This window comes from Acomys minous, assembly GCF_964271855.1.
Source record: "Acomys minous genome assembly, chromosome: 2".
NCBI lineage: Eukaryota > Metazoa > Chordata > Mammalia > Rodentia > Muridae > Acomys > Acomys minous.
This window is the reverse complement of record NC_140484.1, coordinates 89740552-89768168: the sequence shown is the minus strand read 5'-3', so window position 1 is coordinate 89768168 and position 27617 is coordinate 89740552. Positions and strand designations below refer to the sequence as shown.

Below are 27617 nucleotides of genomic sequence, written 5' to 3'. Positions count from 1 at the left end.
CACACTAGGACCATCCATTACTTAAATCCTTCCTTAAATGCTGGCCTGTCTCTGTGAACAAGTTCCCTGGAACTTCTGGACTGTCCCTATGATGGCAGAGAAATGACTATAGCCCCTAACCATCACTATGACCTAGGGCACCAGCACACTGGCCTGAAGACAAATCCAGATGGTGAACAAAGCAAGGGCATGCCAAGAAAACAGTGACTCAAACCTGCAGTCATTCAGTGTAACTAATTAATTAGAAGGCCTCCCACAGAAAGGGCGACTTTAATACCACAGTTTTCTCTTGGAGCCAACTCTGTGTAGTAAAAACTGGAATGGGGAAGAGAAAATCAGAGAGTACCACATTCACAGCAGCCATTACTCCCACTTTCTTCCAGGTTTCAATTGCTCATGGGACATAGGAGAGTACATGAACCTATGGGTCATTGCACATGAAATCTGCTATCACATTTATAATGGCTCAGAGTTCAACCCAACTCTTATGGTAGGAACATAAGTCTATCGGTTCATTACCTAGCTTGGAAGTGTTTCCCATGGTGACTGGATGGGAGAATTTCCACACTGAGACTTGTCTTTTTAATTTTCACTAATTTATTTATTTAATCATTTTACAGCCTGATGGCAAGCCCCCTCCCTCCTGTCCTCCCAGTCCCACCCTCAAACTCCCCTCTCCTATCTCCCCACCCCTTCTCCTCAGAGAAGGGGAGGCCCTCCATGGGTTCCAACCCACCTGTGGAAAATAACATGAGATAGGGATTTAACAAAATACCTTAATGTGGAGTGTTGAAATTAATAATGTTCCTCCCCAAATTAACAAATAGCTAAGAAGAAATTCAAACCTGGATTTAAAAAAAAACATGAATCAAGTTCAAAGTTTAAAAACAAAAAAAGCCAAAAGAATTAAATAGCGAGAGGAAGCCCACTAGTTAGAATACTGCTAATAATCAAGAGGAAACAATAAAAGCCTTCCAGAATAAACGAAGACAGGAACTGCCCACCAGGATGATCCCTAGGAACCAGCAGATACTCTTTTAAAGATCTGAACAACTCTTTGAACAAAGTCAACAAGTTAACCACGGGTCAGCAACACAAAATACAGGCAGGACAGGCATTTACCCTTACTGTCACCTATGAGCACCATCTGGACCTTGACAACACTTGACCCACTTTAGAACCAAGCCACTCGCATGACCGTGAATAGACACTGCCACATTTGTTCAATTTGAGACATCTGACACCCTCACAGGCCACCACAGCTTGACCCTTAGCTAATGAAGATGAAGAGAGTAACTGAATTAGAAGCAGGAGAAGCAGAGAACCAGGCTCATCATGATTCTGCTTTATAGAACTTCTCTGCTCTAAAGGGAGGAGCCAGGGAGACCCTTCAAATGGAGAGGCTCAGATATAAAAGGCTTGGTCCAAGCAAGCCCTGTCCCTCTGCCTGCTAAAGGAGTAGAGGCCTGCAATGCTCACCATTAGCATCCTCATGGCAACAGTGTCAGTTCATGGGTCTAAGTTGCACATCCTGTCACGCTGATTCTCGGTTTAGACCAGAAAGTGACAACTCGTGGTCTAACATCATTAACAAAATTGACTGGAAAAAAAAAACATTCTACCTTCAGGAAGTAAAGATGAAAGCTGGGTCTAAGCCAGTCTTTGACTATCATTTGAAAGGGGAACTCATTTGCTGCATCTCATGACCTTGGAGGTGAGGCTCCCATCCAATGATTGAACAGGAAGTGCTGTGCTTATGGCTTTCCTGGGGTTGGTGTGGATTGGTGATACTTTACGATCTTACACACCGCTTAGTTTCTCGTGCAAAGCAGGCTGGGTAAATCATGAGAACGAGCACCCTTGCACAGCCAGTTCCACTTCCTCACAGGACCTGGCCGCCCCTTACCTTCACAGTACGCGGAGTTGCCCTGGACAGAGATGTATCCGTTCTTGCACTCACAAGTTGCTTTTGTATTCCAGTTCTTGCACTCCGAGTTTTCTCCACACTTAGGTGCTTCCGCACAGAAGTTATGACCTACAGGACAGAAAAAAAACAAAAACAACAACAATAAAAAAAAGCTTTACATCAGGAAATGACAGGGGAGGAGGGACCCAAGCAAGGACACATGCAGTACTGTGTATGAAGTGAGGATTTTCGCACATAGACTTTGACAATGTACAATGTTAAGCCAAATAGGAGCTATAAGACAGCAAGGAGAAACTTTGAACTGCCCTGTGTGTAAAAGCATGTTTCCCAATACTCCTGACACTGCCCAACTTGCCAAGCTCCTTCCTGCCTGGGGGTCATAGCCAGATTTATTTCAAATCTGAATGGTTCTGTTGGCTCTTCCATGGCTAGAGGTTTTATAATTATCTTAGTAGATAATTTATGATGTGTAGAAAAGAATTCCTGATTAATCTAATGTGAGTGTTATCAGTATATATCTACCCCTTCTGCCAGGCTTCACTACCTTGTGCATAGCTATGATCTTTTCATACAGTGGTGTTTACTTCTGAACAAATAGTTATTTTTGCCTGTCTTTAGCTTCCCAGAAATACAACCATACTGTATAACTATATATATGTGTGTATATATACATATATATATATGTATATATGTTTGTAGATTTTTTATTTATATCAATATACTCTAGCCATGCTCCTTATGGGTATTCACTTGTCAATGTTATATAGTATTTCAGAGTTGTAAGAAGTACATATTTTACATTTATGGACTTCATTAAAAATCAATAGTGGAGTTATTTGCACGTTTTAAAATATAAAATGGCTGCTAAAATATTAATGAACATGTCCTTGGGCACAGGTTTTTTTCTTTGCTTGTTTGTTTGTGTGTGTGTGTGTGTGTGTGTGTGTGTGTGTGTGTGTGTTTTTAAGACAGGGTTTTTCTGTGTAGACTTAGCTGTCCTAGACTCACTTTGTAGACCAGGCTGGTCTCAAACTCAACTCACAGTGATCCACCTGCCTCTACCTCCTGAGTGCTGGGCTTAAAGGCATGCACCACCACACCCAGCCTTAGGCACAGGTTTTACACACATGTTTTGATAATTTGCCCCACACTTCTTCCAGAATTCCTGCCACCCCTTGCAGAATAGTGATTTTGCTTCCTCCAGTATCTACTAGAAATCTCTTTAGTAGACATCCTCCCATAGTTTTGGACTTAATTTTAATTTATTTCAAATGTTCAAGCTGGGTGCCATGGAACATACATTGTACTCCAAGTACATGATACAGAAGGATCAAAGTTCAACACCAGCCTTGACTACACAGCAAGACTGCCTCAATCAATCAATAATAGAACTACCCTTATATTTGAAAAGTAATTATACTCTGCAAAGGTATTTGATCTCAACATTTGACAATATGATTCTGCTTTATAGTTTTCCTATTGTTGCTCCTAGTTAGTAGTTAATTGATTAACCATTCCTTCCAGTGTGGTCAACCTTCTGGCAATGAAAATTTGGAACCTTTCTCTGGCTGTTTAGTTGGTGCATGGAAGGTTGCTTTGGCTTGGTTTGATTTTTCTAGTCTTCAGTTTTACTCTGAGGTTCATGAGCATGAACTTGTTTGTGCACTCAAGATTCCTTGGGGCTGGGGCCTGGATTTGAGAACTGGTGCATCCTTTCTTTGCTTTGGAAATGTCTCTCTACCTCTCTTCACTGTTCTCTCCAGTGTTTCTTCTCATAATTCTAGCTGGGTCACATGACAGACTCCATCTTGAGTCTTTATCTTACTGTCATGTGATCTGTAACTCCTTTGTTCTGTCTTTGCTAAACTGCAGTGAATTTCCCCATGTACATTTCAGTTCATTTCTGTCTACCTTAGCCTCTCATATTGTTTTAAATTTTCCTTAAATTTTCAGTCTAGGATTCAATGTTGTTCTTTTTAACCTGCTTGGCCAATTTGATAGTTCCTTATCTATTCATCTTTTAATCCCTTAAACAAATATTGCTGCTGATGTGTTCACTATCATCTAAGCTGTGCATGCAATTTTGAGGTTTGTCCCTAATGCTGATGGTGGCTTTTTTTCTTTCCTTGCATTTTACACAATTCTTTCATTTTTGAGCTCATCTTGATTGAAATTGAATATGTGAGAAATAGTCCTAGCTTAAGTTTTAGTATTTGTATTACCCTCTGTCAGGTGCCTGAAGGAATCATCAATATAAGATCACTTTAACTGTATCTTTTTTATATAATATTTTCTTGGTGGTTCACTATTTTTCTTTATTTGTTTATTACTTTACATCCTAGCTGTAGCCCTATCCCTCCTCTCCCCCAAGTCCCATCCTCTCACCCTCTTCCCCACCCCCTCCTCTATTCCTCAGGAAAGGGGAGCCGCCCCCTTCCCATCAATCCCAGCTCATTAAGTTGCATCAGAACTGTATCTTTGCTTTGGGGTACGAACTGAGCCACACAGATAGGATACCCTGTGGTCCTCAGCTTCTAGAATGCCAGATTTCCTCCTGTAGACCCCAATCTAAGACTCTCGACTGACAGGCAAGCTTTTTCTTAGGGGTTTTCTTTTTGTCCTTTGAGGGTATCACCTTTTGAGATTCTCACTCAAACATCTCAAATTAACACCATGCTGTGTCCTGTCCATTAGAAGCCACGCAGAAAACCAACAGGGATTTTTAAAAAACCCAAAACTTCTCTCAGGGAAAACACTAACTCCAACATGCTTCCTGATCTCAAGGGCATCACACCTCTTTAACATAACTGTTTTCTCTCTCTCTTTCTCCCTCCCTCTCTCTCTCTCTCTCTCTCTCTCTCTCTCTCTCTCTCTCTCTCTCTCTCTCTCTCATTATATCCCCCCCTTCTTTTACTGCAAGACCTACTAAATTATACTATACAGCATATAGATTGAAGTAGGAGGCTAGGGTATATAAAAAATATAGGTCAAATGTGATAAGATACACGATAGTACTTTATCACCTTTAAATCAGTACATTTTGAGGATGCTAATGATTATGCTACATCACATGCAGTCGGCTCACAGGAAACTGCACTGAGGGATCAAGAAATCTCATGTATAATTCAGAGCCTGCAGCTAACAAACACTGCACATTGCCTCGCCTGCCTAGGTACATACAGAAAAGATGACAGTGGTGATTTCAAACTGCTGCTGAGACCCTCAGCAAGACAGGCAGGTACAGAGAGATCATGTCTCCTGACCCTCTCACACATGGAATGATTACCCTTTTGCATTTGGGCATATGGATTATGGAAACGACAAACTCAGCCTTAAGAACTGTGCAAATTCCCAGACTAGGTAAAATTACATTTTAATTCCTTTTAACGAGAAGATTCTAGAACTGTTATTCTTCAATTTTTTTTTTAAACCAACAACATTTAGCCTAGAGGGTAATAGGTTTTACTAAATAATAATAGTAAGATTATTGCACCTGTAATATGCCTAGTGTTACTGTAAATATTTTAAATAAGAGAGATTGCATTACTGACATGCTGTTGAAAAGTTTGAAGAGTCGAGTTAACATGAAATACTTGAAATATCTCCTGACATATATACTAAAGAAATTGGTAACCGGTACCCATTCTATTGGTGATGTTGATAATGAATGATGGTGTGATGATAGTGGTGGTGATGGGGATAATGATGGGCATGATGATGGAGATGACGGTGGTTGTGTGGTGATGGTGGTGATGGAGATGGTGATGGTGATGGTAATGGTGGAGATGATGATGGTGATGATGGTGATGGGCGTGATAATTGACATGATGATGGAAACGGTGGTGGTGGTAGTGGTGGTGGTGGTGGCAGTGGTGATTTGACCAACAGTGAGAGCTAAAGTTCAAAATAATACCATTGTTACCTCAACTGTGAGATATGAAAATAAAAAGAAATGAAGAATTCAAATATATGAAAGGGAATTGGAGGATGGCCAGGGCATCTTTATTCTACATTGTAGAAAGGAATCTGTACCTATATGATATTAATAGCTTTAAGTATATACCCCATTAATGCCTTGTTCTGGATTATCTCTCCAGCACAGGTGGCACCTGAAGGACCACAGAGTTGGTACCAGGAGACAGTCTAAGACATGTCTATTGCCAGGAAATAAGAAATGAGTGAATGGAAACGTAATTAGAGAGGCACAGAGGCAAGTCTCAGAAATGCAGGCTGACCACCTGACCAGAGTGTGAAGACTGAGTTCCGGCTGCCTTGTGCCTTTTCTTATAATCCCAACTGGGTGGAGCTGAGAGAAAAGGCAGTTTGTTTTTAGAGTGGTAACTCTGCTTCCTCAGATCATCTCCCTGAAGGAGGTGAAATGTAAAGGTTCAGTTGCTCTCCCTGCATTGGTGTGTGTGGCAACAGGCAGCCTGAGTGCTGATACACCTCTTACATGCCTAATATGTACAGACACTGGAGAACCAGACCAGGTCTAGCTAACTCCAACAGCTGTGTACTTCCCTTGTACCTTATATGTCTTCGGTGGTAGCAAAATCTAATGAAAGGTCAGGGGTGGAGCCACTTCTTGGGACATCTTAGAATAGATCCACAGTCCCAGTGTAACTGACTAGACACTGGTCACACTCACCATGAGTCACCAACCGGTGGCTGCCCCAACCAAAAGTAGAACATGGGTTTAGCCCTCAAAAATCTGGAAGCTTCTGGCAGGACTTAAAAGGCTCACATTGGCCAGTGCAACCAAGAGAAACTGATGGTTGTACTGCCTAGGGGACAATTTTAGGCCCCGTGGCTCTCTTTGCCAGAGGAAGTGCCTGCACCTGGCTCCTTAAGTCACAACTATTAGGTTTCCCACCATCACAACACTTGAACCAAAGTCACATGTTCATGCCTTAGTGTCTGATTTATTAGTGTCTCCTTTTTTCCCCCAAGTGAAGAAAACAGCCTGAAATAAAACCCTTGAAGCATTGTGAACATGTATCAAAACATCATTTTAGACCGCATAAAATACATAATTATTATTTACCTACTATAAAACTTTAAAGAGAAGCTTATGGAAAGGGAATCAGAAGACTTTTCAATGTGACCCTGTCAGGTCCTCTGAAGAAAAATCTTGACTTTAGCCATTCCATCTTCCTTCAGGTCTCTAATAAAAAGCTTCCTAAGGGCCAGAGCATGGATTAGTGGGTGGAATGCCGGCCTGTGATGCCAGCACCTGGGACATGGAGCCAGAAAGAGCAAAGGTTCAAGGCCATGTTCAGCTACATGCCAACTTCAAGGCCAAACTGGGCTACCTATTATTCAGCCTTGACAGAAAAAGGTTTTGTACTGTATAGATATAGCTGTGTGGATGTGTGACTCATAGGCGAGAGGACTGATGGGCAGGCAAATGTCTTAGTGGGTATAACTGATGCAATCCCACCACCACACACAACTCAGACTCCATTAGGCCATCGTATTCCCTCTTTAAATGTTTGTATGGATGCTATCACTCACAAGTCATCCTATTGTACATAGATAGTCTGATGATCGTTAGCAAATGCATGTGATTGTAAGGCAGCCTCAGCATCCAGTTCAAAAGCATCCTTTCCCACTGTTGACCATCATCACCCATCAAGTACCACCTCAACGGCTTAGCTGGCTGCCAGCTTAGGCATAAATGCTCAGTTCGTTCTCTATGTCTAAAATCCTTCAAACGGCTTTGTCTTTCTTAGCTGATGTGCAACTTAAGATACAGGCTTTCTTTTCTGAATATTTGTTTTCAGATGTCGCCCAGTTATTCCCTTTTCCCAGTCATGTTCCAGTTGGTCTTTAGTACATTATTGTCTCTGGATGGTTATCAAAACTACCCTCTTTCTTAATATCAATTTGTTCAATGTGTATTTGTCTTGTAGTTCTTTATTCTTTTGTACTTTTATAACTATATGTGAAGTATATAGTTATGTTCATATTCACCCACCCATTTTCCTCTCTACCCCATTCTACTCCGACAAAAGCCCCTCTTCCTCCTATCAAGTGTCTTGTGTGTTAGAGTATGTGTGTGACCTACTGAATGTAATTAGGACCTTTTGCCTTAGCATGGTGGCAGGTTACTTACTGGAGCATGGTCAACTTAGCAGTGGTTATACTACTGAATAAAATGACTCTCCATTACCCATCAGTTATTAACTACCAAGAGTTTCTCAGGAAGGGGTTGGGCCTCATGATCTTGTCCCCAAATCACAACTGGTTTCTTACAAGCAAAAACCCAGGATTATGTAGATAAGCACAGCTGCAGTGAACTCAGGTCTAGAAGACAGCCTGTTACCGTATTCTTCCCTCTCCTCCAGTTTGTATGTCCTTTCCATACTCTCTTGAAATTCATTCCCTTGGAGGGAGTTATAGATAGATAGATAGATAGATAGATAGATAGATAGATAGATATAGATATAGATAGATAGATATAGATATAGATATATAGATATATAGATATATACACACAAAATTGGGGATCAGCACTCAACAGTCCCTTATTCTCAGCGTTTTGACCCCTTATGAGTCTCCACCTTAATTGCCACACACAACTTAAGTGAAGCCAGGCATGCTTAAGAACAGAACGGCAGACTTATAGGTATTCTAATCAGAAATTAAATTAAATGCCAAATATTTCAGGGATATGGGCTGAGAGTATCTGCTTTTCTTCTGGGCAATAGTGAGGGAATAACAGACACCTTTAAGAGCACAGAAAACAATATGATTCTTAAGCATGCCTGGCTTCACTTGTGTTGTGTCATTGTAGCAATCAGACCACTGTCTATTAATGGTCCTCCCCATTCCAGCCTCAGAGGTACTCCACAGCTCACCAGTGAAAGCAGAACCTTTGACCTAATTCCCAATTGTGGGCGCCATAGGCTCTGCTTGTCAATCTGTGACACCTTCATCTACCCAAGCCAGAGAAACAGAAGTCATGTTAGCCTTCACCCTGGGATAGTGAAGTCCCATCAGTTGCACCTTTATGTGTGAATGCATGCGTGTGTTTCGGTATGCCTATGTGAAGCTTTGGGGAGCTGTGATCACACTCAGGGACTCTTATGCATAAGCAAAGCACTCTTAAATCTGAGCCGCACCTGCCTAGTCCCTTGTTCCATACAGGTACCATTAGCTTATCTGCCTCTCGTCCTCTCCATAGCTGTGTTAATGAAAACCTCCTCCCCACTCCACTGTCCTCTCTCCAATGGAAACCATCTCATCTGCCTTCCTGCACCCCTTGCTTTTCTCTAATTTACCTTTCACAGGGTGACATTTATCCCCACCCCCACCCCTTCGTCCCCTTCCCTCCCTTCAAAACCTTGCAAGGGCTTTTCACTTAAAAACAAAATCCTTAACACCATCGTCTCTCCATTCTTTTAACTCTTCTAGTATTTTTCAAATTGGATTGCTCTTTGCTGCTGCTGCTGCTGCTGCTGACCCTTTTGTTTTTTGAAGCATGTCCCTTAAATCCCAGGCTAACCTCAAAAGCACTGTGTAGCCAAGAATAATCCCAAGTATGGGGACTCTGTACAGTACTGGGAATTGAACCAGAAGCTTTCTGTAGTTTGTTTTTATATTTTTTTAATGCAAGTGTATTTATTTATTTATTTATTTATTTATTTATTTATTTATTTATTGTGTATTCCCAGTGGAAAAGGAACTTTCTTTTTCTTTTTTTGGCTTGGTTTTAATTTTTTTATTATTTTTAATTTGTTCACTTTGCATCCTGATTGTAGCCCCTCCCTCATCACCTCCAGGTCCCACTCTCCCTCCTTTACCCCACCCCGCCCCCCCACAACCATCCCCTAGTCCCCATAAAGGGGAGCCCTCCTCCCCTAACATCTGATCTCAGCCTTTCAAGTCTCATCCAGATGGCCTGTATCCTCTTCCTCTGTGGCCTGGCAAGGCTGAGCTTTCTATTATTTGAGACAAGCTCTCTACCAAATGAAGTACACCCCTCACACCTTCTCCAGTATTCTAATCTTTTTGTTTTTTTTTTTTTCTGATTCAAGGGCTTTGCAAACCCACTCTCCCTGATATCATAACTCAACCTTCAAGTTAAGGTTAATTATATCCTACTCGTTGGACAATAGGGGATCTTAGTCAAAAGGAGCAGTATTTCAGTTAAATAAATGTAAGTTATGACCCTGTATTATACAGTATGAAGTTTATTAATAATGTATGGTGGAAAGTTCATGAAAATGTTCATCTAAAAGTTCTCAGTGAGCACACAAAAACGATGAAGACGATGGTAAGTATGTGAGATCATCGGTACATTAAGTAGATTGAGCTAATAATTTCATAATTACGTACATGTCAATACATCATGTTGTCAATCTAAACACACACACATTTTTGGCCAATTATACCTGAACAAAGCTCAATAATATATTTTTTAAAAGAAACAACAACAAATCAATCTCTCCCCACTTCACTTTCAGGAAACATTTCTTCTTTCTCAGGTCTAAATTAAACACCATTATTCTCTCACAAGATGCTGTGACTTTGTTTGTAACAGTTATCACAGTGACTAATTATGGGATTATTTTTGCTTTTATTAGTAGATGTTTATCTCCCCACAAGAAGCTTACCGCATTGAGGGACAGGACTGTGTAACTGTGCCAATCTTCTGGCTGGGACAATAGCCCAGTGCACTCTAGGCATTCCGCTCACTTGTGTTTAGTTATTCACTAAATCCTTGTGGTCTTCTCATGATGGAGTTAAAAGTGTGTTTACGATAAACAAGCTGAGTCTGGAGAGGCTAACTGCATTCCCCATGAGGACTGAACTAGTAATTCATGGAAGAAATAGACTTGAAAATATACACATATGACTCCTAGTTTCTCTCATGACCCACAGGTCATTTCCATCATTAGAGGAAACTCAGGGAGCACCGACCCTGGCTGGCCTGGAGAGCCAGTGCTCCATCAGACACTGGCATTTTCCAGCGTGTGAAACACCCGCACCTTCCCCAAGAAACACACCTTGTTTCTTACTTTAGGAGACACTCCATCATTTTTCACTGCCCAGAGACTCCACATCAGAAGAAGAGTAAGTTGTCACTCAGCAGAACAGCGCTCATGGATGAGACACCAAGACAAGGAAGACTGAGCCATTAGAGACTTCAAGGGTGAAAGGAGCAAGTGCTCTGAGAAAGGCAAAGCAGCCTGCTGGAACGCAGCTTGAACACTCAGGACACACCTAAGTTTAATTCTCAGCAGAGTGCCTTTCATTCAGCCGACAAAACCTTAGTAGGCACAAAGGATACACCAGGTATTGTGCTTGGCGACGGAGGCGTCACAAAACCTACCATACACCCAAACGCAAAGCAGCAAACACCTGTGACGTGTTCAAGGAAATTAATGAGGAAACATAAATATTGGGTGTGTCGCACTTTTCTTATTGAGAGGAGAAAAATCTGGACTCACTCTGTGGCCCTCTAACTGCATTTTTGTGATGGAAACACTAGTAAGCCGATCTGGTTTCTTTAAAACCAGTTTCGCTCATTATAATGAAGCTCCCACACTGCCCGCATCTAAATCTCTCTTCATAATTATGATAAAACCATTCATTTCTCTTGTTTCACCTCTGGCTTCTGCCAGCAATGATGGACAGCATCTGTGTGCTTTGTCCTCTCACTGTTTCTACAATAAAAGCAGAGCAGACCTGACCCTAGGCAGGATGTACATAGCTTTGCTGAGATACTTAAAGACTGACTCCATTAAAACAGCGGTTCTCAACCTTCCTAACGCTATGACCCTTTAGTACAGTTCTTCATGGTGTGGTGACCCCTAACCATAAAATATTTTGTTGCTGTTTCCTAACTGTAATTTTGCTACTGTTATGACTTATAATGTAAGTATATGTGTTTTCTTATGTTCTTAGGTAAACCCTGTGAGTGGGTCATTTTGACCCCCAAAAGTGTCATGACCCACAGGTTGAGAGCTACTGCCATACAGAGAAACACAGCCTGCCCCAGCTTTCCTGCCAACAACACATTCCTCACCAACAAGATAAGCAATTTACATTTGAGCTATCTATGTACCTGGGTATTCAGATTGCACATCCCAAACCCCTCTACCCTAAGCCAAATTTCAGGAAGTCTACATAACTCCCATTCCCAGCTATGTGCCCAACCTAGCAATCCATACGAAGAGCAATGGCATGCTGGCCCATGTGCCTCAGAGGTAGAGTCAGCGCCATCCACCAATTGGTTAAGAGAGATGCTTTATGAAAATGGAATGACCTTAGAGCCCCACAACCAGAATACATGGCACAGAAGAAATAGAGCCTTGGAGGGTGAGAAGATTCCTTTAGCCTTTGTGGACAGACCACGATGCCATCAGGACAGGACTGCCAAAGGAGAGTGGGCTCCGTGACTTGGCAGATTCTGTCTTAGGAAGCACTCAATTTCTTCTGAAGCCATCAACACTTAGCTGTCTTCCTGTACAAAGCCTGTACTAACCCTAGTTTCCAGGCTTCCCTCTGAATCAATGGACCTCTTTCTGGGCTATCAGAGACCTTTGCCCATTAGATCACTTCCATGGGCACCGAATTCCATCTTCTCTAGACAGTGTTGTCCTTCAAATGCCTCTGCCCACAGCACAGCAGCTGCATTGCAGCTCTTTCTTCATGGCTTGGGCTAGCTCACGTTTGCAGTGTTTTGATCTGACCCATCTGTCAACATTCAAAGGACAGCCTCCCTGCCATGAAACACTGCCAGTTCCTCTGTGTGCACATGAGCCCATGCTCTCATTAAATGTCTCCGTTCCAAATCTCTTTCCACCTCTAATACCCTGGAGTCATCTAAGATGGTTTCAATTATAAACCCACCTGAAATGATCGGGAAGCATGGGAGTGAAAGTCACGTGGTAGCAGGAGTCTTTGGGAGGATTTAATTGAAGAGCATAAAATCTTAAATAGTACAAATAATCCCAGCTAATTTCAGTCCAGGCCAGATGACAAGGCAAGTGAGCATGAATTAAAATTACAGATAAACACATTTGGAACAGATGTTGGGAAGAACTTTCTTCCAACACCCAAAGTCATAAACATGAAGCGAAACCCTCCAAAGTCATTGGCGATGCTGAAGATACAATTAGAGCTGATTATGAGGGAAATAAAACTCCGAGGAGTGTGTTGAGGGTACCAGGATGGGCCGGATGATTGGTGTGTTTTCCTGGAGCGGTCTTGAGAACTCACGGTCAATATTATGTGCTTCTATTTTTTTCCCCCAGCCTTGACTCAGAGTACCAGAAATCCACAGGCAATATTTCCTGCTGGGTGTACATTCAGTCTTTCATTGACTTTCCAGGAAGGATCATAGCTGCCACTCCACTGTCCACTCTGCCTTTCCACCTAGTGACCTCACACTGCAAATATACAGGCCTCTGCTATGGCCATTACTTCAAAGCAATGAGCATAAACAAATGTCACAGGTGGTTCCGAGACGTCAGAAAAAAGGCCGCAGCAATGGTCAGTCAGGGACACTCTGGGCTCTACACAGGTGACTGAGACCTACGGATCCAGCAATAGCAAAGAGCCTCCAGCTGTGCCCATTAAATCTGTTATCATGCATGGGTATTCCTGCACTGTCCTATGGCTCTTTTCCTAAGTCTGTCTTGGCTGCATCAACAGCCTTGTAGATTCAGCTGCCTGTTCAGTTGGTTCTTTTATCTTCCTTAAAGGCAGAGGAAATTGTCCATCGTATTTGACACAACCCAGGATTTGAAAGGAGCTGAGTGCCCAGTCTCCTGGTCTAAATTCCAGGTTAGCTGATGCAGTGAACACTACCAATCACAACATGCTGTTATGCTTAGCTATAAAGTCTCAGATTCAAATTCTACAAAGGCAAAAAAAAAAACACTCAATGTAAAACAAAGGTCTGTATCTTTCATCTTGATTAGTCATTGGAGTGGTAGCAGGCATACAAGAGTATATGTATGAATATGTATATGTGTGTGTGTGTGTGTGTGTGTGTGTATCAATAATTTAATAAAAAAATAATGTCATGGCCAAACTAACAAGTTATAACTTGAATATATAAGTTTCAACACAGAAAAAATGTATTTGATACTATTGTATTTGTAGAATATATTATCCCATGCCAAAAATGGTATTTAAAGTCTTAAGTGTAAAAAACACAGAATAGCACCCCCTAATCAGAAGGTCTGTCCTGTCTCTTATATCAGAGATGTAACATATGATCATAACATTAGATCATTTGAAGCAATGTTATTTGTTAAGTTGTATATTGTTATGGTAATCACATAAACACTGACATGGAGATGGAGAACAGTTCTATCCTGTGCCCAGACTGTGCCTCTTGGGTATGGTGGCCTAATAGAGTCTTAACGAGAATTAATCCTGGAAAATGTCAAATTCCTAAAGCAAGAGAACAACTTTAACTCAAACTTCCAAGGAATGGCACCTCTGACAACATGCCTCAGCATACAAATCTAGCACACCCAGAGACAGAGAGACAGAGATGGTGGAAACACTCTACACACGTGTATAGAGAACACAATCATCTGGGTTTCCATCATCCATCACACCAGGGTGGCAGGAGCCATGTGGCTCTATCATCCACAGAGCCAACCCCAGAGACAACACATTTCATCTCATCAGACCTCATGTCTCTATCTGGGTGCCTACAGGAGATGTCAGGCCACAAAACAAACAAGGTAGCCTTCCCATATGCAGGGTCAAAGCTGCCATAATATGGAGCTGGAGAGGTGCCTCAGTGTGGGCAGGACCCAGATTCAGTTCCAAGCACTAGATGATGGCTCACAGCTGCCTATAACTCCTGTTCTCAGTGATCTGATGCCTTAGTCTGACCTCTACAGGAAATGTATGTACATAATACACAGACATACATGCAGGCAAATGTTCCTGAATATACAATAAATCTTTTAGTTACTTTACATAGATGTTGAGTGGTTTCTGCCTTTGTTTTCTTCATGTTGTGAGGAGGTAGGATAAAACTGAAAACTGATTTTTTTTTTTTTTTTTTTTTTTTTTTTTTTTTTGCCTAAGATGAAGTCCCTGAAATCCATGTCTTCCCATGGTAATAGTTCAGCGCCCTCTTCATCTAAGACCCCACTCAGAAAACATAAACATGGGGAGAAAGATGGGAAACAGTGAATGAAATGGGAGGAAGTGTGTTTCTCTCAGAACTGTGTGAGATTTATCGTGTCACTTCCTAATAAGCCTTTAAGAGATAAACAGGAACTCAGAGAAATGGAGTCAGAATCGTAGTGAGAGGGGTTCAGGACCACAAATGTTGAGTCCATCCTGAAAGATCTTTTAAGTTGTAGGGCTTTATGGGGATGTCATAGTCCCTATCCTGATAGTGATCTTCCACACTGTGGTTGCATCCTGTGCACCCAGGACCAAACACATGGGCTCATGTTCTGGGACTCTCGGCTCCCATCACAGAGAGGGGGGAGATAATGACAGTGGATGCTGCAAAGGCCTTGGTCAAAAAGAGCACTTTGTTTTATTATTTTGGTTTTGTTTTGTTTCGAGACAAGGTTTCTCTGTGTAGCCTTGGATGTCCTGGAACTCACTCCATAGACCAGGCCGGCTTTGAACTCACAGAGACACACCTGCCTCTGCCTCCTGAGTGCTGGGATTAAAGGTGTGTGCCACCACTGCCCAGCATCTGGAACTTTATTAATGAATATGTCTAACCTCCGTGCTTGGGGGAGACATAGAAAAGGTTACATGTAGGGTAGTCTGAGCTAAATGTTGGACCAGTGGATTGCGTTTCTTAACTCAAAAGCATCAAAGTTGCATCAGAAAGAATCTAGCAAACTGGGTTTTTGACAGTGAGGGGCTGGGGATAGGTACAGATTCTAAACAGTAGCTATTTTTAGCATTTTCAGCATGAAGAAAATTTTATTAGAGTTTAAAAAAAAAATCTCAAGAGCAGGGAAGCTATAGGAGAACGGAGGGGAGAGGGAAAAGGGTTGTGCAGCTGGAGTGCAGCCTACATGAAGGTCAGCTCCATGGCAGCCGGGAGGCACAGAGTGAGGCGGCAAAGAAGACCGAAGTATTATTAAGGAAAGAATTCTTAAGGCAGAGGCAGAAGGAGAGAAACAAGACAAGGTAACCTTTCCAGGGTAACTCAGCAAAGTGGGCAGACTTGTGAAACCACGTGTGATGTTAGGATTAAAAACGAGATGCCACGCAACCTGTATGAATATAGAGAGATTTATCTGGGGAAGGGAAGGGAGAAGAGATAGATTCTGAGTGGTTCATGAGGGCGGGGGGGGGGGGGCGGTGAGGAGAAGACAGAGAGACACAGAGAGACAGTGGGAGAGAGAGAGAAAAGGGAACAGGAGCACTCCTGAGAGAAAATGAAAGAGAGGTAAGAGAGAGAAAGGAGGTGGGTGTGCCCTGTTATATCCTGGGCAGGGGCATACACCCAGTGGTGGGTAGCCTGTGATGATGTCAGAGGTTGCTAGGCAGCCTAGAGGCAGGCCACAAGATACGCCAACAACATGGCTCATTATGTACTGCAATAAGGACAGGAATCCTGGGGAGGAAAAGTACAGTATGTCAATAAAGACTAGCCAGTCCACCCACCTCTTTAGCACGGGTTAAGGTGAGCTTCCTTCCTTAGGGTGGTTCCTGGCCAGGTGACTGACTTGCCCAGCTGGAATGTTAGGCCTCCACCCAGGCCAGACATTGACAAGATTTCCCTTAATGGACCTTTTCTGATGAATAGCTATGATTTTAGGATTAGATTTTAAAGATTTTGGAATGAATTCTAGGTTCCTCTAATCCAACTAATTCTCCCTGAGTGAAAACTTCATAAAAGAAGCAATGCTTGAGTTTACATGTGAAGATAGAAGAGAGACCTTGGTAAAGAAGATGATGCCAGAAAGAGGCGGCTAAGGACATTCTGCCCCATGAATTAATTAGCAATCAAGTGTCACATTGATGTAAAGGATAAATAAAATGTTAAGAGAGGTGCTGGAAAGATGGTTCAACGGTTAAGAATTACTGGCTGCTCTTGCAAAGGACCCGAGTTTAGTTCCCAGCACTCCCACAACTGTTAACAAACATCTGTAGCTATATATAGTTCCACGGATAACCCAACACCATGTTCTCACATCTGTAGGCAACGGGTATATGCACGGAACACAGGCACACATGTCAGTCAAATACTTTTACACATAAAATAAAGTAAATGAATCTTTTTTAAAAATGTATTTTTAAAAATAAATTTTTTTGCCGGGTGGTGGTGGTGCACACCTTCAATCCCAGCACTTGGGAGGCAGAGGCAGGTGGATCCCTGTGAGTTTGAGGCCAGCCTGGTCTACAATGCAAGTCCAGGACAGGCAAGGCTACACAGAGAAACCCTGTCTGGAAAAACCAAAAATTAATTTAATTTAATTTTTAAGTCAAGAGAAGTAAAGACACAGAGGGTTTAATTTTAATTTCCCTTACTTCCCAAGGAACCCGCCCACTGCATCTTTGCTGAATGTGGATCTCTAGTTCTTCTGGACGACGCAGAATTCAGAACGCAAGAGAAGCTCTCACCTACACAAGCATTTCCAAAGAAACCCATCGCCCTCTTCCTCTAGATATTTCCTACTAGAGCAGGGCACATGCACGGAAGGAAAGCCCCCAGCTCCACAGATTGCCCTGACTGAGGTGACTCTATGAAGTCTGTCCCCTGCCTCTTGTTCCTCTACACCACAGTCTTTCCAGTGGGAGCCTGGTGTGCCTGGGAGGCAGCTCCCAGCAGCCCAGTTGATAAAAGGCATAAGCTCCAGATAAGTACAAGCAGAGGCAGGGGCACCTATTGTAAACTGGGTCAGACCATGAAATTCCTTTTGATTTCTGTGCCCTAATCAATGTTTCTGCTCTAATGAAGCCATTAATCAGAGAGGATCTGCATAAACAGAGGCCCGCTTGGCACCTCAACAAATAGCTAGTGATGGATTTTGCATTAAATTATAAGACTTACCTAACAACCTTATTGGTTCCCAATAAATTGCACATCTCTCTGAAAATTCAGCTCAACATTTAGGCATTTCTAAGATGTCCCAGCTGCAAACAAGCTTGTAGTCATATGCCCTACAGCTCTTCCCTTTGAAAGGAGACATACCCTCCAAGACGGAGGCTCACGGAACTCCAGAGGTTAAGTAAATTCACAAAGCTCAAGAAGTTCCTGAAACTTAACAGGTTTAGACAGCTCAGAGAGGGTGACCCCTCAGCCAGGCTCTTGTAACTCCAATAAACTCATTGGTTCACCAAGTTAGGCTTGGGTGGAATGATTCCTTCAATCTGTACTTAGTGCCCTATCCAGGGTGGGCAGATGCTTATTTTCTCCAGGAAAAAGTCATGGAAAGCAGAGGAAGTTCAGTCAGGGCCGATCAGCTGAAGGCAGAGTTACCATGTGCCTGATTCTACAGCTATTGTTTTGAGAGCAAGGAGATCTTACATAGCAGAACTCTCTCCTAAGCGTAATCACAACTGCAGACGAAGACACCTCATAATACTGGACATTTTCCATATACATCTGAAGGTGCTGGGTATGAAGTCAGCCAATCGGGACCGGTTACCAAGCGTTCCTATTTTGGACACAGCTGTACCCACTCGTACACCTACACCCCACCTTCCCTTTTGCGCTGCGAGATTGGAGTTAAGGAGACGTAATAGAAAACTAGTCTGTGAGAGCTAAAATAGTCACTTTGTAGTAAGAAAAATATTGCAAACACTTTCTAGGAAAAAAAAAGGAGGGGTAGGAGGAGGAGAAAAAGGAGGGGAGAGAGGAGGAAAAGGAGGAGGAAAAGGGGGAGGTTAAGTGTGAAATGACCTGAGCTAAACTGTTAGGCTCTGGGTCTTCTTTAACTCAGAAAGCACCAAAACTCAGTTAGGGAGGTTCCAGCTCCGTGGGTATTGGAGACTGTGAGGTGCTTAGGATAGGCACAGTTATGAAATCATGGCTATGATTTTCACTGGACTGGTGTGTTAAGATTTTGAATAAATTCTAGGTTCTCCTAACCTACCGAATTCTCCCTGAGGGAGAACTTCAGGAAAGAATCAATTCACGAGCTAACAACCGAAGACGTAAGAATGAATTCAATAAAGAAAGACAACTCAGAAAAAGAAAACAATACCTACCTAACAATTAATTAGCAGGGACACTTATTGGAATTTTTTAGTCATTCTGTGGGAGAAGTGGCCTGTGGGTGAGGCAGGGAGGAATACTGTTCAGCCCCACTCAGTAAGAAAATGTATAATGATGGTAATGGTTGTTATTACAGGAACTATCATTTGCTTTAATCTAGAAACTACTCCTTATAGGGTGTCTATCACACGCTGGGCCTCCTGCTTTGCGCTTACCCGTTATCCCATTTAATCTCCGCAGCAGTCTTATGAGGTGGATACTATTATTATCCTCATTTTACAATTGAGGAGACGATCTCAGAGAAAAGTAAGTGGGGCTCTGCAAGTCTCTGAAACTAGGGTGCAGTAAGCAAGGCAAGCTGTAGTCATACCGTGGTTCCTCGAGCCGAGCTCCCCAGCCTACGCCACCCGCCAGCCCCACCCAGAAGCCTCCGCCCCGCCCCGCCCCGCCCCGCCCCGCCATGCCCGCTCACCTCGGCAGACCTTGCAGCACTGGTTCTCAGGAAGAATATGATCCTTTTCGGAGCAGTTCAAAGCAGGGCAAGCTTCTGTAATTTTTACCAAGACTCCACCCTAGAAGCCAAAGACCACGAACGAGTTAGTATATATAGGGAGCCAGTCCCAGGAACTTGTAACACTCCTTATTGCTAGCTTGCAGAGGTAACCACTCAGATGCTAAGAGCCTTCTAGGGAATTCCACTGAGAAGTACAATCCTGCAAGCCAAATTGAAAAGTCCAGGGAGAGAAAGCAGGCTTCCTTTCTGTATCGAAACAGCCTGGGTTTCAACAAGTTCCATTCTTTTTTTTTTTTTTTTTTAAATTCTCTGTTCTAATGCAAAGGGATGTGCTGATAATTTCCAGCAGCTTGACTGCTGAGCGCAGCAGAGGCATCCTGTGTCAGACACCAATTTCTGTGCCGTAAAATGCAATAGTTTGCTTTGTGCAGCCTATGTTGTGTATGGCAGGCTTCTGTGAAGCAGTCCCAGCATTCCACAGGCCACAAGCCTTGTCACCGGACATGGACCGGGTGTCTTCCTAGTTCGCAGTGAACTAAACAATTCAGGTGGAATGAGATATACAATTCCTAAACTAGGTACTGTATTCTGCTAATACAGTACAGGAATTCCTTCTAAAATGTGTTTTGATAAAGGCAATGTAATGTGCTACAGAGAGTAATTGACTCTGCGCAGACAGGAAGAAATTATGAAGGGGCCACGTTGAGGGAATTTGGACAATTGTATAAGAAAGAGACTTTATGGGCCAAGACTGTAGTCAAAGTACGTGGGCATGAAAGAGCATCAGTCAGATTAAAAAAAAAATAGATTTCCTCTGGCTGCAAATAACATAATTTACAATAACATTGTTAAATATTCAGATGATGTACACTTTCGGCCTCACTGAACTAAGTAAGGTCCTCCTGGTTGGCATAAGTGGTGTCTGCATTTAGATTTATGCTGAATTTTTAAAATAAGCCCATCAGTTACTTTCTTTTCAAAGGTTGAAGGGACTCTTACTTTATCTGGAAGATTTAGGTGTTTTTTTTTTTCTCACATCCTTTGCAGGATGTTTAAGACAGTCAAGAAGAGGAGTCTCACTTTAGGACAAAAGGCAGTCACAAACACAGGTGGGTGGTAGGGCAGGACTAGGCAGCACAGCCATGAGTGTAATAGAGACAAGACAGCACATTCTATATTTACAAGAGGCTTACTACTCCTCTGTCCACCCTGCCCCTTCCCAGATCTCTGGTTTGGCAGAACTGACACTCATTCCTAGAGATGAGCACAGCCATGACGTCAAACGCCAAATATAAATAGGAAATGCGGACTCTTGTTTGAGTGCTACCATGCTGTCATCACAGAGTGAGCCACAGACACCAGTTACCTGCAACATGCCTTCCTCTTCTTTCTTGAAGTTTCCTACCCAGCCAGCCATGCTCCTAGCATTCTCTCTCATATATTTTTTCCTCTAGTGTTCTTTCTAAACTCTCACTTTTCTCCTGATTCCATGTGGAACTGTCTCTAAGATTCAACAACTAACTGATCCTGTTTCTGTTATGTTCAGTCCTCTTAACCCCAGCAGATTCTACTGTCATTCCTCGGGTAGGTGACGGTGCTAACCTACTTCAGCAATAAGTACTGGGCCTAAGACTGTTGTGGGCACTGGAGTTAAACCAACGATTCCAAAGCAACAAAGGCGAAGCATCGTGCTGCCAGGCACTGGACTGAATGAAAAGGGAAATGAATGGCTTAGTATCAACTCCAATCCCATCATTCCATAGTAATATATTGGTCCCAGTGCATTCTCTCTGGTATAGCGAAGAACTGCTGAGTATTTTTTTTTTATCCAAACTATGCCCCCATCTCCAGGCTTTCCTAACATCCTAACACTGATTGGATCATCTCTGAGAGAGGGCTCAAGGATCACTGCATCCATTCAGAAAGCTGGAAACTACGTTCAAGTTCTACAACCCCCTCCCCCCACGTCCATGGCCCAAAGCACCTGGCTGAATAGTATGTGAGGCCTATACCTACAAAATGAACAGTTTCCAAGGTATAATTCATGTTCCGCAGTGTCCGGTAGGTTCAGGCTATATGTGACCTTTTCTCTGAATCCTTCCTTTGCTCAGGTTCTTCCCATCCCCCACCTGATGAATCCACAGTCTAATGATCCTGCTGGTAGCATTCCCTGAACAGATCGCTCTTGCTGGAATCCTTAATGCAGAGGCAGCTTCTAGGGTTACCCAAATTAAGACAATTAATATGAGTTTCACTATGCCATTAAAGCTGTTCTCAAAATGCAAACTGCTAAAGAACTCCTCTCTGGGTGGTCAGATTCTATGTGATTTTCAAATTGCTTCCTTGCATTTTCCCCTCTAAACCCAACATTTTGCAGCATGGATGTGTGTTAAGATATTTATACATATAAAATGTATATATATATAAAACAATACTGTAAATACCGCAGAAGACTTCTTAAAAGCGATCTTTCCTGAGGCTTTCTTTCTATAAAAGAAGCTTGCCCTAGCTACTGATTCTGTAAGTCAGCAATTCTTTTTACATGTTTTTCAATATGCAAAAGTCAATTCTCTCCTTCCACTACGTGTGTTATGGAGTCTGAACTCAGGTTGCCAAGCTTGGTAGCAGGTTCTTTTCCCTGCTGAGCCATCTCACTGGCCCCAACTTGAGGATTCTAATCAACCTTTAATATATTTAATGAGTAAGACTCCATTCCAAAGTTTAAACTGAGACAAATCTATTTGCATATTTTAAAAATAATATGAACTGTCACTATTGTTATGTAAGTATACTTACATCCATTTAGGCCAAGAAGAAATGTTTTTCAACTCTATTTTGAAAACTGTCATTACCGCTTTTGAATCTTCCTGACTGTGTTACGTTGTGACCTCTGCACTGAGTTCTGGGTTAGTGGGAAAACACAATTATTCCATTTTTCCTATTTTAGAGTAACTAACCCATGTCAGTGTTCAGATGTAAACATTCTAAGTTCTATTCAAATCACCCCACCAGGCTCCAAATTGAATATATAAACATCTGCAGGTTGAAAACTGCCACTGTGCTAAAGAAATGTTCCTGAAAAAAAATGATAATTGGTCAAATGTAAATAAGACTGTTAGGAGAGTCATTCAGCTTAGTTTAAAAATGATGTGTTGGGAGCTTGCTGTGAGATTGCATCTTCTAGTAACGTCAAAGCTGCATCTGTAAGGTCTGTCTCTCCAGCCTGGCTGCCTAAGCAGAAGCCTGACAAAGACAACCCCAAGAGACATGCCAGAGAGGGTAGGGGCAATCCGCACAAGGCCTCCACTCTTCTGAAGACTAAAACAACTAAGGAGTGCTGAGAGCAGGAAAAATAGTCTTCCCCATGGAAGAGTACACCAGCTGCTTATCCAATACCAAATGGCCAGCCCTGAAAGCGTACATACGCATAACATTATACAGACTGAGGAGCAGGTTGTATTTAGGAACATATGTATATGCATGTCTGCATGCAATAACAATAAAAAGAGAGAACATGGACTTGAAAGAGAGCAAAAAAAATGGTATATGGGAGGGTTTGGAGGGAGTAAAGGAAAGGAAGAAATCTTTGTATCATAATCTCAAATTTTTAAAAAGTAGAAGAAAGCAGTCTAAAAAAAAAATAACATGTTGGCCAAAGAGATAGTTCACTGTTTATGAGCTTATGATGCTCTTAGAAGGACCAGAGTTTGGTCACCAGAATCCACTTCACTTAGCTCACAACTTCTCCAGGAGACCAATCAGCTCTGCATTCTGAGTGTACCTGTTTTCACAGACACACAGACAAAGAGAGAGGGGGCGGGCAGGGAGAAAGAGAGCAGGAAATATTTTTTATTTAAAAATAATGCCATAACTTCTGGGGACACTTTAAAGGAATCTGAGACAGTAGTTGTCTCTTATTCAATCCCATAAAACAGAAATGCATGAAAGTCCAGGCAGCCTCTCATCAATGGGAAAATCCTCATCTGAATCAAAGAACACACTCATTATTTGAGCAAATATCTCCTCTATTCTCTTAAGAGAGTACCTGTTAGAGTATCATCTTAGGTGTCTTGGGGGGAAATGGATCTACTATATACAACAGAAGCCATGCAGTGCTGGGGATTAAACACTGAGAAGGGCTGCTTAGGGTAGACCAGTGCCATCCACACCCAGAATCCTCTGGTCATACTGACCTTCAGATCCTCCTGTGGCCTTTTATAGAGCCTTCCTTTGTTCAAGAATCAGTGTGCCCTAGCCTGACTGATTGTGTGTTCCCAGTTACACTGAAAGGTTAAAATTATTCATCCGTGCTAGTTGACACTGGTTATCAGCCTGACAAGATCGAGACTCTCTTCTCTTAAGTGACTCTAGAATTTAGTCCAGAAGTGCCTGGAAAGGACTGTCTAGATCAGACAGACTGTGAGAAGAACCAACCTAACCATAGGTAGCACCGTTCCCTGAGCGACTGCATTAGGGGGAAGCGACCCACATCAGCATTCATCACTCCCTGCCTCCTGACTACAGGGGCAATATGCCCATCAGCTCCAGCTGTCACGACTTCTCCACCATGACAGGCCTAGAGGGGATACTAAAGATTGAGCAGAAAGAATGGAGCTGGGGGATGGAAAGGTATGCCACAAAAAGAGTACAAAGGCCGTTGTACTCATCAGCTCAGGGCAGCTGTGCCTAATGGAAGCCCTGCACAGGACTAGCCCCATCATCTCTTCATCAGGAATGGGGAAGGGAGCCATGAGGTCCCACCCATCTCTGAAGGACAACTGACATCTAACAGTTGCTGGGAGAGGAGTGTTATTTTCTTCAGTGGTGTAGCCACTGATAAGTTACCCCTCGTTCCAAACATAACTCCCCACACATGCTCATGCAAGAAACCCTAGTTCAACTCTGTGGCTCCTGCACATGCATGAAAAGAAAGTAGGAGGGTGACTTTTTGAAAGAAGAATGGTATCAGTACGAAAGGAGTGAGAGAGGGTAACAGGGCTTGAAAATGGAAAAAAACTCATGGTCACATGTGTGAAACTTAAAGAATAAAAAAAATTAAAATATTTTTCATGTGTGAGCGAAGAAAACCCTTTCTCCCTTAGATTGCTTCCATCAGAGTATTTTAACATAACAAGAAATGAAGTAAACACACTACCTTGCTAAAATTCAAAACCAAGAACTATTACAAATAATTCTAAGCCTGAAGAGTGACCACAGAAAAGCTAAGAAACTAAGTTACACAGCCATACCACAAAGTTCTGACTCCAGCTGGTCCCCTCACTCTCCTGAATCCTGAGTCCCACATCTGTGTACTACATACCTTGTAGGGTCATTACTACATTTAAATGTGGTAACATGTTTTAACTGTCTTAGTTAATGCTCAAAATATAATAAGTACACAAGAAATGTTACCTGTTAAATGTTATTGTAAATGACTCATTTCCCTGTGCACAGAGAAGCTCACTAATATTTATAGAAAGTCAATAAATAAATTACTTTTCAGAACAGGGTGAGATTATTCCTATGGACAAACACACATGCATGCATGTATGGCACATGCTGATTGTGCAAAGAGTTCTCTGGCCCAATTTCTTTCTAAATTATCAATCCTGAACATAAAGGAAAATGAACCAAAGGATACCTAATGTCTGTTTCATGCTATAGGTTACTGAGATAAGCCACTATTTCAGCCCACACCCATTTATTCTATATGACTCAAATGTGTCTGCTCTGATCACATCTGACATCATCAAGTAGATAGCCACAATGGAGACTTCTGAGAGAATTACCCAAGGCTTCTGCTGAAAATGCAAAAAGGGATACATCTAATGAGTGTCAGTTCTGTAGCTTATGCTGTGACCACAGCACAGTGGGTGGAATAGCCTTTAAATATCCCACCGATCCCTGGGGCAGGAGAGAAAAACCAAGGCAGAATGTAAATTGATTGTCCTCCGCAGAAGTAAAGCCATTTACAGAGACCATGCCATCTTGACTTGCATGCAAGGAGGGTGGACTAGGTGATGTGAGATAAGAGCTCATGTTCACTGACGATTTAGTGCCAGGCACCATGATGGACCTGTTTCAGGTTGGAGATCATGCCACCTCCCAGGCCTTGGTTCCTGATTGATAAAGAGATGGAAAAATTCCTCATTGGCAACTCATGCCCACTCTTTGACCCTGGCAAAGGAGACGTAACCCGCAGCATCTGTTGACACAGAGATACCAGACCCAGTGTCATTCAGTTGCTGTGACAAACACCTAACCAAAAGCAGCATAAAGGAGGAATGGGGTTGTTTGGTTCATAGATAAAGAGTATAGTCCATCACTTCAGAAAGGTCAAGGCAGGAACTTGAAGCATCCACAGCCAAGAGCTGAGTGACAGACAAGTGTACCCCATGCCACCTGCTCGCTGGTTTCCATGCTCAGCAATCTTTCCCCACTCTTACATATAGTCCAGGGCCTAGCATAGGGAATGGTGCCACCCACAGTGAGCCAGGTCAATTAACAAACAAGACAATCCCCACAGTCATACCCATAGGCTGACCTCATCTAGATAATTCCTCAACTGAGGCTTTCTGCTAGGTGATTCTAGGTTATACACCAACATTTATAACTAATCACCATACTACCACACCCATGTACTCACCAAACTAGCTGGACCAACAGAGTCTACGGCATTCCTGATGCTGGGCAGGTAGGGATGATGGGGAACACAATAATGAAATTCAAGGGAAATAACCCTCAAAAGATGCTGCCAGTAAGAGATCTGATACAGGAAAGAGCTTTTTCCCATAAGCCCCCTAAAAGAAGAGATTTGGGTTCTTCTTTCATTGGGATCTTAGAAAACAAGGTTAAAGGTGTCTCAAGGTTGACACCCAAGGTGACGTGTAGCTGCCACACACACATTTGTGAGTGTACACACACATACAGAGGGACAGACATCGGTACATAGTTCATGTATTGCTTTTAGTAGTTGCGTTTTAGGGAGTTGGTTTCATGGCGATAGACAATCAAACCTATTGAGCTCATCCTTCCCATTTGCTCTCCACACCCACCTTCCCCACAGAGCATGGTTCTCCTCTTGCTCAGTTAAATATAAAACTTCTGCTAATTAAGGCATCTAACATATTTTGGGTCTCATGATCCCACTCTATTTCACTCAATACCACAGTTTTCTCTCAGGAATGGGCTCCTCCCCTCTAAGTGACCAGCTCCCAACCCAGATGAATAAAGAGGCCAAGTTTTCCCCCTCCTGAACATGCTGGATTTGATTTATAGCACAGGTTATGCCTAACACTTAAATGTGTGTATAGAACTTAAGGGCCATAGATATGATAGGGAGGCATCCGCTGCAGCAGATATGCCTGCCATGTTCCTCAATATAAGACTGTGGCTGTGGTGCCTACTACTTCTTGACTTCTGAGAGTTCTGGACTCTTCTAAGCCCCACCCTGATCTTTTGCATTTTTTAAAAACTCTGCAATTGCCTTAGTATTGCATGCAAAACAATTGTCCATTTTTTGCTAATATTACCCAAGTAAAGTTTCTGTTCTTTGTAGCCAAGGATATAAACTGGATTTCTCTTTGACATGCCAGGCACCCTGACATCATCAGCATTGGGCCTGAGCATCCAAAGGCGACCATGTAGCAAGCCTCTTCAATCTGTTTCCACATAGTTCCTAAACCCTCCTCTTTATCCATCTTGCTTGTCATAGCCACCGGTTGGGACTTAGTCAATTCCTGTCCATGATTGTTCAACTGAACCCAGTGCTCTTTCAGTTACCCATCTACTGCAGTCATAGTGGACCCCGAAATACATTTATGCTATGACATGTCTGCATGCACTTGCTGGGGCCACTTGTCTCTATGAAGGTCAAGTCCAGAAGAGTGTTTTCTCACTTGTTCTATGGATCTTTTTAAAAATCATGCTTCCATATGCTAGATCCTGACTGCAGTCTGACCGCCCCCCCCCACTCTCCTCCCAGGGCCACCTGTCAACTTCCC

The 27617-nt window shown here is 42.6% G+C and overlaps 1 protein-coding gene across 2 annotated transcripts in view; it reads right to left on the bottom strand.

Moving 5' to 3' along the window:
- Positions 1–27617, bottom strand: part of NELL1 (neural EGFL like 1) — an 843592-nt gene that overhangs the window by 563606 nt on the left and 252369 nt on the right. For both annotated transcript variants that reach the window (XM_084773584.1, XM_084773585.1), the window contains exons 11-12: positions 19573–19672; positions 1907–2035 (exon numbers count right to left, since the gene is read on the bottom strand). In XM_084773584.1, the coding sequence (XP_084629710.1) occupies positions 1907–2035; positions 19573–19672 (229 nt within the window). The remainder of the gene's footprint in view (positions 1–1906; positions 2036–19572; positions 19673–27617) is intronic.